Consider the following 20,445-nt stretch of genomic DNA (forward strand, 5'->3'; position numbering starts at 1 on the left):
CCAAACATAGGTATCGGAAACATTTCTTTATATATGTATATAAAGGCAAAATCAGAAGTACTCAAAACAACCAAAATAGGCTCAGACCCCTCAGGGTTAATTGTCCTGTCGGTGGCTCTGACCACGAGGGTACTGATGAAGATCTGGAGGTGGAGCTGGTCTTTCAGTGGTAGTTGACTGCTCCTAATGTGTGCTAACGGCTAATGCTAATAGATAATGTTAACCCTTAAAGACCCAAAGATCCACCGTCGACCAAAAGCATCTACAGATCTGAACGGTTGATCCATTTATTCCTATCAATCCATGTCAATAATTGGTGTAAAATACAGTTCTTCATCTTTTCATGGTCATCAGATATGAGCCATTTGGACGTTCAGAGGCTCTGTAGTTACCGTGGAAACACCGTCATCTTCTACAACACTGATTCACCAGTAAAACCCATGGAGTTGGATCAATGACAGTGGATGGACACACTGGGGTTATGTTCAGTTAGCGATATGTTTTCTGAAGAAGTCACTTTTTCTTCATTTTTCTCTGTTTTAATAAAATTAACTTTGAATTTACTCAGAGTTTTCATGAACATGTACACGATCTGTGAATTAAATATAGGAAAATACATGATTTACACCCAAAAAATGCAAAATACAGAGGACAGTATTATTTTTAAAATGGTGATAAATCAGTAAAGAAAGGTGACGGTGGACGGACACACTGGGTTTATGTTCAGTTTATGAGAGATGCTACAGGTTTTTCTGTTTTGATATAATAACCTTTGACTTTACTCTGAGCTTTTATGAACATCTACACGATCAGTGAAAACAGATGATTTTCACTGAAAAAATGTAAAATTCACAGGATAATATTATACTATATGGAGATAAATCACTTAGGAAAGGTTAAACAGAGAAAAATTCATTTGGGAACTGACACAAAAGTCACACTGGGTCCTTATGGGTTAAAATATTAAAAAAAAAACAACAAGTAAACATCAGTTGATTGTCCTTTTGTTTGTTTTTCATTCAGTTATTGATATCTTTGCTGAAAAAGTCACTTTTCTTCCGTTTTCTCTGTTTTGCTGTAATAACCTTTGGATTTACTGAGTTTTCATGAGTATCTACATCAAATATAGGAAATTAAACATAGGATTGACAGTAAACAATGTAAAATACAAAGGATAATAGAATAAAATGAAAAAATAAATGTGATTATAAGGCTACTGTATTCCAGAATTACTAATATCTCCCAAAAAATCGGTCCTATCAACTTGACGTTTTGCTAGTCTGTTCCTTGACCAAAAATACATAAGTATGACAAACTGCAGCAGTCAGCTCTGGACGGATTTAGTGTGAATCCCCAGACACACACACACACACACACACACACACACACACACACACACACACACACACACACACAGGCCACTTGGCTTTTTTAATATAGATTTTACCTGTACAACCCTCTTGAAACCAAAATAGGGCTTTATGTGGCCCCTGAACTAAAAGGATTGTTAAAGCAGTGATATTTGTCTTTTTTGAATAGAATTCTTCCTTTTCCCACATTTCCCTGTGGTCTCCATAAACTGTAAATGCTCTGCTTGGCTCTGAATTCTTCACTCATTTACCTCCACAGGTCCATCTTCAACCCTATTTCTGAGTAATGACACCAGAAAGGTGGTTTGGAGCGCTGGCCCTTTAAATGCACATGAGCCACTTCAGGCTCCGCCCCCTCCAGGTTATTGGCTGTGCTGCTCTGTCCCGTTCAACCAACAACTGAATCTTTGAGGTAATGGGCTCCAAGTTTGGACATATTTTCAGTCTGGACTACAACCGCTGCTGCTGACAAACAAGTATGGAGAAATACTGGAGAAATGTTGGACTGAAGTCTGGACCTTATATTGGGGGGTGGGGGGGGGGGGGGGGCGTTTAATATCAAATACCACATTAGCCCTGATTTTCTGATGCAACAAGATGTTCTAAGCACTCCTGTGTAATTTTTTTGAAATTTTCATCCAAACCCCCCACCATCACCACCAAAGTTGCTTTTTTAACTCTGAAAATCCATGTTTTTCATAACTTTCCCAGCTTCTCCACTCTTTTGTCCAGTGCAGTGTATAAATATGTTCATAGGGGCCACTTAATGATCTTGTAAGCGCCACATTGTATCGTAAAAGTACTTTGTACTGTGAAAAGTCTAATGTCAAGGTCATGTTGGAGGTTAAAGGTCACCAAAAGGCCTAGTTTTTTCAAAAATTCATACATTCCAACATTTTATCAAATATGTCCTTAGTTCTCTTCCCTCTGGTCTCCTGGTGGGACCCCCCAGGGCCTTCGGGCATACAGCTACATTGTACTTTATCAAAAGTGAAGAAGGTTTGAAAAATGCAAAAAAAAAAAAAAGTTTTCAGAGTTGAAAAAGTAATTATCGGGGTGTGGGGGGGGCTTGATTTGAAATTTTTTCACATTTTTTTATTCCCAAGACATGGGACCATTAGAAAATCTGAGCTAAAGTTCAATCTGAAAATTTTCCTGAAATAACCCCCCCCCACACACACACACACACACACACACACACACTAATATGTGCAAATGTTGTGACAGAACTAGTTATAGATGTAACAAATTAAGAAGGAATGAAAACAGGTTGTAGAAATCTACTGGATTTTTGCCCAAATGAATATAAAGGTAGTTTTGCAGCAGCTGGAGGGTTCAAATTCAAACTGTCTGAACTATTAGGGTCCAAACACACAAAGAAATGAAGCACAGACTGGCTCAGACAAATATGACCCTGTAACATCTTCAGTGTCATTTTTGTATTTCACAAATTCACAGGCCGGATTAGACCCTTTGGCAGGCCGGCTTTGGCCCACAGGCCGTATGTTTGACACCCCTGGGTTACATGGATGTACAGAATGTGTATAGGTGCCACAACCATCGCATAGCATTGCCATGGCGACGCAGATAGAACTTGGGCCACTGGGGCTTAAGAGGCTCCAGTGGACCACAGGATCCTGGACCATAAACTGGGTCTTGTATCATGAAGATGGAGTTCGGACCAAACAGAAGGAAAATGTGAGGATAAAGGAAAGACGGTAAATAAGGGAATGGGTGGAAGAAGTGCGGGTGGGGGGCTCCTGCGGTGGATGTGGGAGGTGTAATGACATTACCTGTACAGTGGCCTGGGAGGTCCATAACAGCAGGGCTGTCATTACAGTATAATTAGCTCTCAGCTCTGCGGCGGTACGGGGGGGGGGGGTTTGCGTTGTTTGTCAATCGGTAACCGTATTACCTCGCCGCCTGCCTCCGACATCATTACAGCCGGTACTCAATCAACAATTAGTCGGCTGCTCAAACAACTTTCAGCTGGAGTTTGGGCCCCGTTCACACTGGGAGTATGTTCCTTCTGCCAAATTACAATAATTATGATTCATTTATAGCTGTGATTGACAGCTGAGCAGGGAACTCTCCCCCGCCTCGTCGCGTGCGTGGCGTTGCAGGTGAAGGCGATATTTAACATGTACTGCTGCCTTCTGACAGTTTGGAAAGTTACCGCTCCCCATTATATGATGATTAGACAGGAGTGAGGCCTTTGGCTGCTGTTAATGGCATATTAATTTGCTGCATTGAATGTGGCGGGCGTCGGAGGGGAGCGCTCAAACGCTAACTCGGCGCTGCCTTTCAGTTCACTTCATCTTTATTTAGCCCTAATGGGAAGTCGGCGTTAAAGAAGATGAGGCACATGTAAAACGGCGGCGGTGGCCAGAAGACACGTTTTTAACTTTCACATTCAGCTTCATGTCTGACACTCGCCGTCACCAAAGCGTCAGTTCCTCGACGGCCAACACCACACCGAGCACATTCCCATTTTACAGCAGAGCCGCTGCTTTTATCTGATGGAGCAAATCACTGAAAACTACACTAGATGAGCCTCATAATCAGCCTTCTGCTACTTATAGGCCACAATGTTCCACTCCAACCAGCAACTACGAAAATATGAGCAAATATCAGGGAGTTACAAGACTAGTTTTAACCCCGAAGGACCCAGTGGGACTTTTATGACAGTTCCCAAATGAAGTTTTCTCTCTGTTTAACCTTTCCCAAGTGATATATTACCATTTATTAAAATATTATCCTTTGAACTTAGCATGTTTACCAGTGAAAATCATCTATTTTCCTATTTTTAATTCACTGATCATGTAGATGTTGATAAAAGCTCAGAGTAAATTCAAAGATTATTATATCAAAGCAGAAAAAAACTAAAGAAAAGGTGACTTTTTCAGCAAAATCTTCTATTAACTGAACATAAACCCAGTGTGTCCATCCACTGTCATTGATCCAACTCCATGGGTTTTACTGGTGAATCAATGTGAATCAATCATTTTGGACTGTAGTTTGGTGGTCTGGCATTGTGCTTGGGAGTTGGGGAAGAACGAGGGAGCACATTATGTTCATCTGGGTTATCCAGGATGGAACAGATTTTAAAAAATTAAAAAATCACTGTTGAGAGACATGAAGTAAAAACCATGTCTGAGGCATTTTGGAAGCAAAGATAACAATTTAAACCAAACTAACCAATGAAATGATATTTATCCCAATATAAAACTATACTATATCAAAGGTCAAAGGCCACTGCAGATGTGTTCTCATCATTAATGCCTGGTTGGTGAGTTTTTTACCTCCTGTTGTTTTTCCTGTATCTGTTCACCTGATTTAAGAGGAAATATGAAGGTTTATTTCTCAACAGGACATCTAACAGCTGTAGCCATGATGTGTCCCAATACTTTTGTCCATGGGGTTTATAAACATTAATATTTCCTTAAAGTTTAATGGGAGATGTGAAGAAAAGTAGATGGTTAGTTTTGGTAGAAAATTATTTACAATCAGAGCAATAATGAAATAAAATATTTTAGAAATTTAGAGGAAGAACATTTAAAATCATAGTCATGGATAAAAAAAAATGTTTAGAGAAATTAAGTAAAAATCATCTCTGAGGCATTTCGGAAACAAAGATAACACTTTAACCCAAACTAACCAATGTAATGATATTTATCCCATAATATAAAACTCTATTCTGACATTCGTCATTATTGTTTTGGATCCCAGACCCCTGTTAGAAAACAAACACCTGAATTCCACATGTCCACATACTTTTGTCCATTTAGTGAATCAGTCAAATCTAATCAAATCCATTTCTAGTCACATCCAGGTGCTCGATGAAAAACACACACACACACCTGAGTTGTGTGTGTTTTGGTGTGTGTCCACTTCACACCGCGGCACCGGTCCAGTCCACTCCATCTCACACACACTTATGAAACACTCGTACACAAACACACTAAAAGTCCACTTCAGCAGCTTTGCGACAACGCCGATCAACACGCACTCACTTTTCTTTCTGATGCCACTCGTGACCGCGCACACATCAGCAGTGCCACACCTCCGACGCTGACCTTTTCACCCACTTATCCCCCTGACAACAGCGGCGTGTCCGCCAGACCGGCATCTCTCAACACCCGCCGCCGCCTCCCATGAACAGTAAAAATAGACGAGTGTGAGGTGAGGCGGTGGGGTGTGTGTGTGTGTGTGTGTGTGGGGGGGGGGGGGTCGCTGAGTTTTGGGTGTGAGCTAACGTCTGTCATATTAGTTTGTGTGACAGCAACCGACAACACACCCAGTGGTTGGATCGGCTGCTTTGATTGGTTCATTAGTGTCGTTACCCGATCCGGACCAGAAACCTTATAGTTCAACACAGGAACAAAGAGTTTCAGAGATTTGATATTGGTATTAAAGTCACCTTTGCATTGAGTTTGTACTCAAACACATATTGTTAAGTAGAAATTCTGATGCAAAACATCACATCAGCTAACAGTAGCTACTGAGCTAACTGCAGCTAAAGGATTATTTTAAGCGGGGTACACACTGAAGATAATGGGGCTGTTTTTATCCTGATTTCCCCCTACCTGACCAAGGACGGCAAACACCAGATTATTTTATGTCTTATCAGTGTTGGGAAGATCGACGTTAAAAGTTACGGCATTACTAATGCCGTTATTTTTTTCCAGTAATGGGTAATCTAATGGATTACTATTTTACAACGCCGTTACCGATAGAGAAATGTGGTGCGTTACTAAGCACTGATATCTAACAGCTGATATCCATCCTGGCTCACTCAGCCAGGCACGAGAGGTGTGACGTTCGCGGATGAGTCGAGTCTTTTGAACGGTTCTTTTCAGTGAATGGTAAGAACCGATTCGTTGCGAGCCGCTCGTTCACGAGTCGTTCTTCTATTCAAATCCCCCACACTGCCTTCATGCTTCACCTGTGTGTCCATGAGTCTGAGGTGTCCACGCTGCCTTCACCTGAACGACTGATGACACGTCCGAGTTTGAGTTGTCCGCAGCAGACCACATTCACCTGAACGCAGCTACGTGCTCAGCTAATTTAGGGGAGGAGTTATCAGCTAATTTAGGGGAGGAGCTATCAGTGATTCCGACTGACTGGACTGGAGACATTTACCGCTGGATCAGGGAGGAGCGACTGGAAAAAGGAGATGTTGGATTAACTGGAGGAGCAGCTTCTTCCTATAAATGCAGATATGCACTTATGTGGTGGAAAAGCCGGGCCCTGGTGGACCCCAGTCAGGCTCTGGTGGACCCCAGTCAGGTCCTGGTGGACCCCAGCCTCACCACAGTCCTGGTATTCAGTACCTGTCTGCTGTTCTACTCTACTACTGGCCCGTGAAACACGCTTAAAAATCAGTTTCCTTTTACATATTTGAAGGTTTTTTAAAAAAGTAACACAATAATTACTTTCCCTGGTAACTAATTACATTTATGAAGGAGTAATTATGTTACTAATTCAATTACTTTTTTGGGAAAGTAACTAGTAACTATAACTAATTACTTTTTTAAAGTAATTTGCCCAACACTGACTAAAACACATTTCTGTGTCATTTAATCTGTGTAGGGGCGCTTTATGAAACTCACTGACCGGAGGTTTTTGAATTTGTGTTGCTTTCGTCAGAAGCCAAAAAGACTAAACAGAGACTGCCTCCAACATTGTACATGTACAAGTGTCTTCTTTAAATACAGCGCTCACAACGCAGAGTCTGACACCACTGGTTACGCAAGGTAAGGACTACAATGACTCTTGTATTCAATAATAATATTGAATGAAAGTGTGTGTATGTATTTGATTTAGGTCCAGAAACTGCTGCAAATTATTTAGAAATACTGGTGACATGTTTTCTGATGTCTGGGACAAACTGGTCTCTGGTCTTCATCAGGTCCTGACGCCTGCGGCTCCAGGTCAAAGGTAAAAAAACGAGAGTTGAGGTGGCGTGAGTCGTGTTCATTCTGCCTCCTTTTGTGTTTGCGTGTCGAACAGGGACCACCTTGATGAAGGTTGGGAAATATTTACTGATAGTGTTTACGGCTCAGCGGACAGCTCCAGATGATATCTGGCTCAGAAATACGAGCAGCGGCGTACACACAGTTAGCATCATCTGTAAATACACTGTCATCCGGCGAGTCTGGAACACATCCAGCCGCTGATGCTGGGTAAAGAGAGCAGTCAACATTTAAAGAGGAATACTACGAGGATGATGGATGGGTTAAATGTTGTTATATTATGTGTGATCACTGCAGTAAATAGACTTTGATATATGGTTAAAAACACTGCTGGCTTTGGGCTTCCAATGCATTCTGGGAAATTACTTTTGTAATTATCTGTACTATATAATGTCAACCACTTCAACATAAATAAAAGTGACAATGAAGGTGAAAAACGTATTATTTCATACCATTAAGTATTTCGCTCCAGTTCTAAAATAATACTCAATTAACGGACAGAAACAGATTGATATTGAAACTTAAATTTCTCATTTATGTCAAAGAAACAATCCTGTGGACTTTAACACTAGGAGACAAACTACAACTCCCAGGGTGCATTTCATCATCAGACGTCCAATCGCAAACGTTAAAACGCAGATAAAACACTGGAAACTCAACCTCCAGCATCGCTCACTTCAGTTTAGAAGGAGTTCTGTAACCACGGCGACGGCAGCAACAGTGTAGCAGTTTAGAATTCTACTCAGCTGTAATTGGCTCCCGCTGCTTAGCAACAGCAGCTGATTGGTCGGGGGTTTAAACCTATTCTTTAAATGTGTTTGTTTATTACCCCGCCCTCAAAGGGGTATTGTTTGTTTGTTTGTTTGTTAACACTCTAGCAATAAAATTATTGGTTGAATTCATACTAAACTGGGTTCATAGATTGCCAGTGACCCAGAGTAGGTGTGATTACATTTTGGGAAAAGTAGGTCCAAGTTCAAAATTTTTATGACTTTTTTTACATCTTTTTTTTCTCCCATTTACTTATAATGGGCGCAATTTCACATGTCTATAAAAACAACAATTTTGTTTCAATTTAAGTCAAACTTGGTACATATATAGAGGTAATTGATATAATGACATCAGCTGGATCGATGACAAAATAAGCTACAATACATGTGAGGGGCGGGGCTTGTGCTTGGCCCTACTTGTTCTCTTTCAAACTACATTGTGCCGTCTTACCTGAGACAGATATTTCTATTTTTCTACATTTTGTTGCCAAAATCAATGGAAATTCTATCTTTAGAGTTTCCAATAGTTTATTGTTACATCTTTTACATTTACTTATTGAGGATTTTATGTTGTTTTTGTCTTGAAGTGTTAAAGTTAAGGTTAACTCTCTGTATTATCCCCATAATAAAATTCAGTGTCTACATTTAACCCTTCCACACACTGCCCCTAGCATTAGCATGGAAGGTTAAGATGGGGGGGGTTGCCCTAATGTGGGACACTGTATTTCAGACTTCTGTAGTATAGGTAGGTAGTAATAATAATAATAATAATAATAATAACAATGTAAAGTTAAGTGTCCAATAATGCACCTTACATCTTGTTTCTTTAACTTTTAGTTCAGGACCAAAATCAGGCTGTAACCTGATACAGTGGGCAGCTATAGTTCCATCTGTGTTGCCATGGTAACGCTACATGACACTCTTATCAATATACACATTCTATACATCCACGTAACCAGAAGAGCATCAGCTAAAAGCTCAACAAAACCAGAACACAACTCAAACAAGAAGCACAATGTCAAATCTGTCAACCAGGCTAACGGTGTGAGACCAGCATACGTCACAAACAATTTAATAAAACTTCGCAGCGGTAAGCTAACATTAAGCAGATCCAACTTTACAAGTTTTCTTTCTACCGGGGTTTTATTTTTACTTCTTTTGCATAGTAACATAAGTGGGTAGCGTTAGCTTGGCACTTAGCCTCTTAAGTCCGGTTGCTTGCAGTTCCGTCTGTGTTGCCATGGTGATACTACACAACACTTGTAGTAAGATATACATTCTATACATCCATGTAACCAGAAAAACATCAGCGAAAAGTTCGACAAATCCAATTTTCGTAGAACATAACACAATCGAAGCAACAAGTCTAACAGTCTGACACCAGCGTACGTTGGGAATAATTTAACAAAACAGACCAATGAAACAAACTTCGCAGCGCTAAGCTAACTCTAAGCAGATCCAACAGTACCAGTATTATTTCTCTGCTGACAAAACTCACCGAACGAGACCAAAAAAGAGCAAAACTAAACTTCACATTATGAAGAGATGATGATGAATGTTGTCTTAACGTTGCCATTTTCTGATCATAACTTGGTTTGATATGAATGAAGCTTCTGCTATGGGCTAATCCACTGTTTTGTGTTACATTGAAATGATTCCCACTGGAAACAAATGACCCAAGGTTTAACTTAAGATGGAGACGACTATGATTTGACATTAATCCTGGTAACTATTGATACCGATTGATGTAAAAATATTTACCGCGATGATGTTTTTTCAGTATTTTTGTCTTAATCGTGGTCATATTTGTGGCCTGTACTCTCTCTGCTCCTGTCATGTGAACTGAGCGTCGTGCTGAACATACCGCCGTTGCTCTTCAGGCCTGTGTTGACGTTAACCATGTCGTACATATGTTGATGTCAGAGGCGGTGAATGTGACAAGGCCTCTGTTTGTTCCCGTTGTGCCGACAGGGAGGCCCGGGCGTCCTTCAGCATCCCTCGGCATCCTTCATCCTACGCTGAAGCCCTGCAGACAGCACAGATACTGCCGCTGACCTCTGACCTCTGACCTCCCTGCAGCATTTACCCCATAACCACCGAGTTCACGCAGTGTCAGCGTCAAGGATATGAGTGGACCAGGATCTTGATGGCGATTCTGCGAATGGGGTGGAAGGGGCTGAAGACGTAGAGAGCTGAAGTGGCACTGAAACGGAAGATGGCCTTCCCTTTGTTCAGGACTATGAAGGTCTGCAACGAAATCACACAGAAAACCTTTATTAAAACACAATAATCACACATTCTGACATTTGTCTGGATCGACTAAACAAAAAAAACTATTACTTCTGTGGCCATTTTTCTCTTTATTCAACTTTATTTAAAGGTGGGGTAGGAGATGTTTTCCTTGAGCATTTTTGACTCTATTGCTTAAAATCCCCTTCACACCCCAGGAGGTCAGTCACAGACAGACAAAATGTGACGTTTACACATTCATTAGGTCTAAATGTTCTGGAAAAATGATGGAAGTCACAACATAAAAAGAGTTTTCTGTGTTTTCTCTTCACTTCTGGAGGCTTAGGTTTAAGTTTTTATGGTTCAATGTCTTTATTTTTCCATCATTTAGGACAAACATTATAACAACACCTAGACAAAAGCCTGAATAAACACTGAATGTGACATTATTCTGCTTTTATAGCATCACATTCAACATGTCTTTGGACAGTCTGCCTTTTCAGTAACAGGGGTTAAAGGTGGGGTGCAAGATGTTTTCCTGGAGCATTTTTACCTTCACCAAGGAGGTTATGTTTTTGCCGGCGTCTGTCTGTCTGTCTGTCTGTCTGTCTGTCTGTCTGTCTGTCTGTCCATGTGCAAGATAACTCAAAAAGTTATGGAGGGATTTGGATGAAAATTTCAGGAAATGTTGATACTGGCACAAGGAACAAATGATTACATTTTGGTGGTGATTGCGGGGGGGGGGGGGGGGGGGGGGGGCACACTGATCTGCCCTGGCAGAGGTCTGCGCTCTGAGTGCTTTTCTAGTTTACTATATTGTTTAAAATCCCCTTCACACCCCGATTACAACCAATTAATTAAATGCTCTAACACAAAAATAAAAAATGTTAGTCACCTGTGGAACAGACAGGACTGAAAAAACACCATCCAATCATTTTAATCAACCCATCGAAATGATTGAACGGTGATATGTCGATCAAACTCAACTGTTATTTGTCCCTCCCCCCTCTGCTCGTACCCGTCTTTGTGCACAAATAGCACGTTCTCAGAGGCTTGGAGCACTCGTACAGGAAGCAGAGCCAGAGATTGGTTATATTAGTTATATTAGGATGGAAAATTCACCGGCAAACTGTTTAGTCACAACATAAATCAGTAGGAAATGTAAAGTCTAACTTCTAATCTACTACACTGATGAACAAGCATGCCCGCACGGGGGGGTTAACAAGCATTGCGTGTACCTGTACTCTGGAGGCGTGGTTTCAGGGGGATGTCTGAAGAACGGGGTTGGACTTTTGAATTGTGTATTTTTGAAATGTAGCTTGCTCGAACCATTTTTCCAAGGTCTCCTAACCCACCTTTAAGTGATTTATCATCATTTATTACCTCATATCTGTTATGGACAGATATTGATGAAATTTTCAGGAAATGTTGATACTGACATAAGGACCAAATGATTCAATTTTGGTGGTGATCATTAACCTGATTTAAGTGGAAATATTGAGGTTTATTTCTCAACAGGGCATCTTACAGCTGTAGTCATGATGTGTCCCAATACTTTTGTCCATACTGGTTAAAAACAGTAAACATTCCTTAAAGTTGAATGAGAAAGTAAATGATTATTGGTGCTAGAAAATTATTATTTACAGCCTAAAAGTAAAAAATATTTTAGAAATTTAGAGGTAGAACATTTAAAACCATAGTCATGGATAAAAAAATTAAATTAAATTAAATTTAAATAAATAAATAAAAAAGTCAAAACCATCTCTGAGGCATTTTGGAAGTAAAGATAACGATTTAACCCAAATTAACCAATGCATTGATATTTATCCCAATATAAAACTATATTCTGACATTAGTCCTATAGTTTTGTCTCCCAGACCCCTGTTAGAAAAGAAACACCTGAATTCAATGTGTCCACAGACTTTTGTCCACGTAGTGTATTTCCCAGTTCATATTCATACATATTCATTTTTTAATTTTTTTGGCATTTTCACACCCACATCCATCGACAAACTTCTTACTTTTTGGTGCATTTATAGCAGAATAGGTGACGGATGTAAAAACACCAGAAAAGACAGTAATAATAGTCCTGGGTTATTTTTGGAAAGCGGTCTAGACATATTGTTGCAGGAGACGGTAAATTGTTCCCATTGTTTGTGTCCCACTATTGTTTGGTGTTTTTGGCTGAATTCTGACCTGGACTCACTAACTCCACATTATGGACGGAGAGAAACTGGACGGACCGACGGAGACGAGGACGGAAACCAGCAGGAAACTTTACAAACTGAGTTCCCTCCGGTGTTAATGGTTTCATCTGACATTTTTTAAATCGTTCTCGGTTGGTCTTTAACCCCACATGATCCTGTCAGACGTCCATCCTCCAGGAGTCGGGGTCTGCTCCAGGTTTTTACCTGTTAAAGGACGTTCTTCCTTCCACTGTCACCAAGTGTTTACTCCTGGAGGATTCTGCTGGTGTCTGAAAAGTGGCTTAAAAGTCTGGTTTGGACCAGGTCTGCATGTAAAGGGTCAGGAGATAAGTTTAGTTATTAGTTGGTGCTGTATTAATAAATTTGATTGATTGATTGATTGATTGATCAACAGACAAGTGGATGTACAGATACATACAGTGACTAATGACATTAAATGAAGCCCAATTTATGCATTTACGTCGCATGAACATCGTCTGTACCTTATCTTTACCCGAAACCCCATAATTATCACTAGTAGTTCTGCTGTCATTAAACTATCTATCTATCTATCTATCTTGGACATTATTATTGTTATTATTATTATTATTTATCATCAGTACTTTATTATTTATTTAACTGCCTGCTTTCCACTTGTATTTTTGTGGTCATTGTTGTCACAATTTTTTGTTTTTTGTCTTGGAATATTTCTTATGTGTATACATTCGGTCTTGTGCTGTTACTAGAACTTTAATTTCCTTTGGGTTAAATGAAGTTCTATCACATCTAATCTGGTATTTCTAAACAATTTACTGCAGTTTCTGAGATTTAAAGTCAATGAGCACAAATAGGACTCCTTTGTTTCAGTTGTTAAAAAATACAAGATTATTTCTAACCAATTACTAACTATTTATACCCAGGCAATCAGTTAGCAATAGCTAAGATGCTAATAGCTGCTAACAGTAGCTAGTAAGCTAACAGTAGTTAAGTGAGATGACAGAAATAATTAAACTATTTTTTTAGTACAGTAACAATACAGTTGTTGCTTATTATTTCCTAATTATTTACAGCAGAAGTTAGTATTTATTTATATTATCTATGGTTCTTAAAAACCTTATTACTCTAAATAACAAAGTTAAGAATAAAGTTATTTCAAAGTCCTTAAAGACCCTGTAGTTTTGATAAATCATTCAGTTCTGCAGCCTCCGATCATTTCATTCTTTAATCATTACTTGTATATATTATTAGTTGTATATACTTAATATTTCTGCACATCATTGTCCAAGATCTAGGACAACAAAACCAAAAATTTGAAATATGAACATGTACTGTGTTGGCATCAAATTGGAGATTCTCTTTAAATTTGCATTTTTCTATTGTAAACAAAAACATCTTCCATTTCACAAAAAGAAGCAAAACTAATCTAATACTCGTGAATGAATAAAAATTTTTAAAATTTAAAAACCATGTGATTTACAGTTGATTTTTGCATCAGGATGTTTGTAGATTTTGCCAACAGTTGAATTCGCAGACCTAAAAACTGACTCTCATGACCTTCCCAGAAGGGTTGGATTTTATTCCATGTGTTTTCCAGGTTCTTCATGACCTGTATGTGCATTTGAACCCTTTAAGAACTATCAATAAACAGTCTGCCCAGATTTCTTTAGTTGTTTTTGCAATAAAAGTGTCAGAAAATGTCTCTTTTTTATGCCTTTTTTTTGCACATTTTTTTCAGGAAGAACTTAACTTTCAATATCTGGCCATTAATTATCATTATTATCTTGAATAAATGCTTAAAATAGTGTGTTATACTAAAAAAAAAAAAACAGACGTGCATTTTTATCATATTTATTATGGAAAAACAACTGTAAATGTTCATAATGAAAGTTTATGAAATTATAGAAATAAACTTTCAGCTACTGTGCATGTGTTCAGATATTTTAGTCTGTCTTGATCATTGTTTGGCCATGTTCTTCTTTTTTTTTTTTTTTGGTTCTTTTGTGTCATTTGGATCCTGTGTGATAGTCTGTGTTCACCTCCTGTCTAGTTGCAGACAGAGCCCCTGATTTCACTGAGAAAAACATCCATCATCTGATTCAAATACACACACTGCATCTGTGTATGAACTGGATCAATCTGCATAGTGATTTACATAAATATAAATACGCATACATTTATATAGTATGTACAGCTAAAATACAACTACCAATGAATTATACAAACTAAAAAAATAGTGAAAATAGGTAAAAAAACAAACAAAAAAAACACCAAAACTTGACGAAAACCCAGCAAAACACACTAGTAGAGCACTCTAAAACAGCACCATCACTATTATATACAATTATTTACCAGAATTCACAGCTAAAACACAGATAAAACTTTGCTAAAAAAGCTACTAAAAGTGATAACAATCTTCCATCTCTCTCTCACCGACTGCACTCTGCTGCTCTAAGCTCCGCCCACTTCCACCCCTCCCCCTCAGCCAATGCAGACCTCTACCCTAATGTGTTACAGACCAATAAAAAGAACCCAATCTGAGCTAAAAGATGACGTGTGGATTTTGTCCAAAGTACAAACAGTTCAGGCGACATAATCGTCTATAAAGGGTTAAGTGACGCTGCTTCGTTTCTCGACTGAAAAACAGAGTAAACGTAAACGCAAACTACTGAACATGTTCAAGTGTAGAGTCGTGTCGAGAACGGAGGTGACCAACACAAACTACATCAGAGCCAGGCGGTCACCTCCCCCCCGGTCCCCAAAAACTGGGCTACCCAAGGCTCCATTTATCTTCCAGGGATTCTACGACCAGAGTTGGATGTGTGTGTGTGTGTGTGTGTGTGTGTGTGGGGGGGGGGGTATAGTGGGGGGGTCCAAACACCTACCCTCTGGTCTTTGAAGTAGTACGGGTCGATGTCCTCCAGGGGAACGCCCACCAGATGAGACGGGATGTCGGCGAAGATTCGAGGCAGCTGTTTTCCAGCCTCCAGGTCTGGGCGGGGCCGGGGGAGCTCCACGTCGCCCAGGTCCTGACCCACAACGGACGCACAATAGACACACAAAGACCGTTAGACCCGCAACAGACACACAACAGACACACAAAGACCGTTAGACCCGCAACAGACACACAACAGACACACAAAGACCGTTAGACCCGCAACAGACGCACAACAGACACACAAAGACCGTTAGAACTGCAACAGACACACAAAGACCGTTAGACCCACAACAGACGCACAACAGATGCACAACAGACACATAACAGACACACAAAGACCGTTAGAACCGCAACAGACGCACAACAGACACACAAAGACCGTTAGACCCGCAACAGACGCACAACAGATGCACAACAGACACATAACAGACACACAAAGACCGTTAGAACCGCAACAGACGCACAACAGACACACAAAGACCGTTAGACCCGCAACAGACGCACAACAGATGCACAACAGACACACAACAAACACACAAAGACCGTTAGACCCGCAACAGATGCACAACAGATGCACAACAGACACACAACAGACACACAAAGACCGTTAGACCCACAACAAACACACAACAGACGCACAAAGACCATTAGACCCACAACAAACACACAACAGACACACAAAGACCGTTAGACCCACAACAGACGCACAACAGATGCACAACAGACACATAACAGACACACAAAGACCGTTAGAACCGCAACAGACGCACAACAGACACACAAAGACCGTTAGACCCGCAACAGACGCACAACAGATGCACAACAGACACACAACAGACACACAAAGACCGTTAGACCCGCAACAGATGCACAACAGATGCACAACAGACACACAAAGACCGTTAGACCCACAACAAACACACAACAGACGCACAAAGACCATTAGACGCACAACAGACACACAAAGACTGTTAGACACACAACACATGACCATTAGACACAAAACCAGACACACACACACACAACACTAAAAACCATTTGACCTGCAACACAAAACACACACACACTACACACTACAGAAACACAACAGACACATGACTGTTAGACCCGTAACACACACACACAACTGTGAGACTCGCAAAATGACTCACTTAATGGATTCACACAATGATTCACCCTACAGACTCACAAATCAACAACACACACGACCATCAGACTCATGAAACACTCATAAAACAACACACAAACTGACTCACAAAACAAACTCACTGAAATGACTCCCTAAAGAGACTCACAAAACGACTCAAGCCGAACCACAAAATGACTCACTAAACAGACTCAAAACAGAGTCACTAAAGGGACTCACAAAATGAGTTACAAACCAACTCAAAAAACGATTCACAAAATGACTCACAAAATGATTCACAAACCAACTCACAAAATGACACAAAACCGTTACTAAACAGAATCACAAAATGACTCAGAAACTGACTCGTAACGATTCACAAGCCGACTCACAAAATGATTCACAAACCGACTCACAAAACGACTCACAAAATGATTCACAAACCACCTCACAAAATGATACAAAACCGTTAATAAACACACTCACAAATTGACTCACAAAATGACTCACTAAACGGTGACAAAACGACTCACTAAACACACTCAAAACAGTCACTAAACAGACTCACAAAATCACTCACAAAAAGACTCACAAAATCACTCACTAAGTCACTTCACAAACTCACTGAAACAACCCATAAAATGACTGACAAACCAATTCACAAAATGACTCACAAAGCAGACTCACAAAATGACTCAAACCGAGTCACAAAACAACTCAAACCAACTGTCAAAATTACTTACAAAACGACTCAAACTAAGTCACAAAACAACTCAAACCGAGTCACAAAACGACTCACTAAACAGACTCAAAATGACTCACAAAGTGACTCACTAAACGGACTCAAAACAACTCACAAAATGACTCACAAAACGTCACTAAACCAACTCACAAAACGACCCACTAAACAGACTCATAAGATAAGAGACCGGCCTCTTATCGACCCGGTACCTTATCGGACCGGTGGCGTTTTGGACCAGTGGCATATCGGACCAGGCGTACCTCCTGGTACTGTTTGTTGCGCCGGGCCTCCTCCTCGGCGATGCGCTGCTCGATGGCCGCCAGGGAGTCCGGCGTGAAGCGCTGAAAGCTCTCTGGTCCCATTGGAAACACACAGCCAGCCATCTTCTCATCCTGATCCTGCTGCTGACTGGCCCGGTATACCAGCTGAAAAACAGGGAAGACCATCAATACCCGATCAATAATCGACTGGAAACTTTACAGCTGTTACAACACGGAGGCAGAAGACGGCGGCTGAAACCGAAGCCCGCTCTGGAAAAACTATTCATTTATTATTCAGTCAAAGCATCGGCGGTTTAACCCAGTGGTCGATCCGTCGCTCAGATTCCACACACATTTCTGAAACAATTAAAACACTAGAGGTCGACTGATCGTACGATGGTGAAGTCACATGGAATGATGGTATCTGGTATGAAAAGAAGCAAAGCATTCTGGGCCTGAAAATGCATGATATGAACCAGAGTAAACAGAGAAATGAATGAATGTGGATCTGTGAACTTCAGAGTGGGAGTCAGGAAACAGTACTACTACTAAAGTACTGAAGTACTAAAATACTAAAGTTACTATTTTACTCGTAAACCAGGGACATGAAAGACAGATTATTCTATAAACTTTTCCATTTTTAGAGTTTACAGCTCAAAAACCATGTATTTATATGTATTTATATTAAAACATAAGGACATAAATCTGCTACCATACCTCATGATCCATGAAGCAAAATCACACATTCAGAACCACTTTGTATGATGACATTAATATAAGAAAAAAAAAAAAAACACTAACATTTGTGATCAGCTCTGTATGAAAGGCCCATTTTTCTATAAAGTTTCTCATTTTTACTATAAATATAAGAAGTTACAGCTCGAAAACCATGTATTTATACGAAGTTTTAAAAATAGAAGTCAGGAAATAGTTCCACTGTCATGTACGTTTTCAGTGAGATCTCATCTTAGTCACAATATCTGCATCCATCCATCCATTGTCTTCCGTTTATCCGGGGCCAGGCTGTGGGGGCAACAGTCTAAGCAGGGATGCCCAGACTTCCCTCTCCCCAGACACCTCCTCTAGCTCTTGTGGGGCGTTCCCAGGCCAGCCCAGAGACAATATTTGCATAAATAAATAAATTATTGGTATATATTAGGGCTGTCAAAATTAACGCATTAATGCAGATTAATCCATCATCATGATTAATCCGATTAAAAACTTTAACTCCTTTAACCCATTTACAGAATGACTCTGAACATCTCCTCCTACACATTTGGGTCCGTTTGTCCAGTAGAGTTAGTGTTAACGCACATGAACAAACGGTCAGCTGATCCGGTAGTGACAGACAGCAGAACCACCCCATAAAGATGGAAGACGTTAAACAGCACATTGGCCCTCTGGATGGAAATATGAGGACAAAAAAACCCAAAACAGAACAGTCGACCCACATACACTATTAGACACACTCTGCAGGAAGGAGTTTTCTATTCACCGAAGCACTTCCACATTCAAATACCACATTAACACGAAACGTGTTAGTCTGGGATTCTGTTAGCACTTCGGCTAACGTGTCGTCCAGCTTACGACAAACATGTAAAGTTGTTACGTCTCGGCCTAGGGGTTTACCAGGACGCAGATAATGCGCTCTCTTGTCCCCTCCCAACTCCCAAACACACGCCAGTCCAAAACTAAAGTTCAAATATTTATTATTAAATAACTATAGGAGGGTTAGGGTGGGCTCGGCTAAAACAACAAACAAAAGTCTTCAAAGTTCAAACTAAATTCCCTGATCAAAAAATAAATGCAAGAAATAAAATACACGAAACTAACTGAAACTCCCTAAACGAAAAACAGGAGAAAACATGAAAACAAAAGAGCCACCCTCCCCTACCAGAAAATTAGGATTGTTTGGAAAAAAAGGCATTATTTACAACTATTTACAACTGAACAAACTAACACAGAAACACAACGACTGACGATCAAAAGACACAGGAAGCACAGCTAGGAGTTGGCAGCGAGCAAGGAGAGAGCATGCTGCTGGATCCAGGGTCATTTAAATATGGTGACTGGTATGGTATGGCACAAAATAGACACAAAAGAAACACAGCACCCCTACAGGACTGGAGGGGGAATACAATACGACAAAAAACATATGCATATACATATGAACATAAACTGACAAATTATGACCCAGGGTCATAACAAAGTGCATAAATATTCCCTTCTTTCTTGAGTCTGTTTGCTCATATAAAATGAAACATGATTAATATAGATTAAAAATGAATATTTAATTGTGATTAATCAAAAATTAATCCACAATCCTGTGATTAATCAGATTAAACATTTTAATTGTTTGACAGCAGTCGTGTTTATTAAAAGTATAACCTGCTGTTGTTTAGTGTTGGTCAGTGTGATGTGGAGAACTTATATCCAAAACCAGAAAAATGTCCATAAATTCAACTCAGACATTTATCTGGATCAGGATGAAAAGTTACAGTAACACTAGCCTTGTTGAAATGATGAAGAAGCAGAAGACCAGCCCCAAAACTGTTGAGTATTGGGAGCGTTTGATTCGAGTGCCTGAAGTGTCTCCGATCGCCGCCACCGAGAGGTGATTGAGCGGCGATGATTACGTCCTCTGAGGCGCCCACCAACCCCGGGACGGTTCGAGGAGGCGCCAATCAGCCTGATGACGTTCAATCCCACTTGGATCCACCAGCAAAACATCAACACGGCGACGCAGGAACTACAACCCCCCACCCCCACCCCCCGGCCTTTCCTTTTCTTTAACTCTTCCCTGACAAATCTGTTATTTTGTTTGAAGAATGGGGTGAAATTTGTCAAGTGGC

At 40.2% G+C, this 20,445-nt stretch overlaps 1 protein-coding gene across 1 annotated transcript in view; it reads right to left on the minus strand.

The window, feature by feature from the left end:
• The window catches only part of LOC115411079 (sodium channel protein type 3 subunit alpha-like), a 39,642-nt gene extending 21,863 nt beyond the window's left edge, over positions 1-17,779 (minus strand). The window contains exons 1-3 of the mRNA XM_030123020.1: positions 17,594-17,779; positions 15,413-15,556; positions 10,244-10,362 (exon numbers count right to left, since the gene is read on the minus strand). Of these exons, the coding sequence (XP_029978880.1) occupies positions 10,244-10,362; positions 15,413-15,556; positions 17,594-17,779 (449 nt within the window). The remainder of the gene's footprint in view (positions 1-10,243; positions 10,363-15,412; positions 15,557-17,593) is intronic.
• Positions 17,780-20,445: the final 2,666 nt, after the last annotated feature.

This window comes from Sphaeramia orbicularis, chromosome 20 (genome assembly GCF_902148855.1).
Source record: "Sphaeramia orbicularis chromosome 20, fSphaOr1.1, whole genome shotgun sequence".
Lineage (NCBI taxonomy): Eukaryota > Metazoa > Chordata > Actinopteri > Kurtiformes > Apogonidae > Sphaeramia > Sphaeramia orbicularis.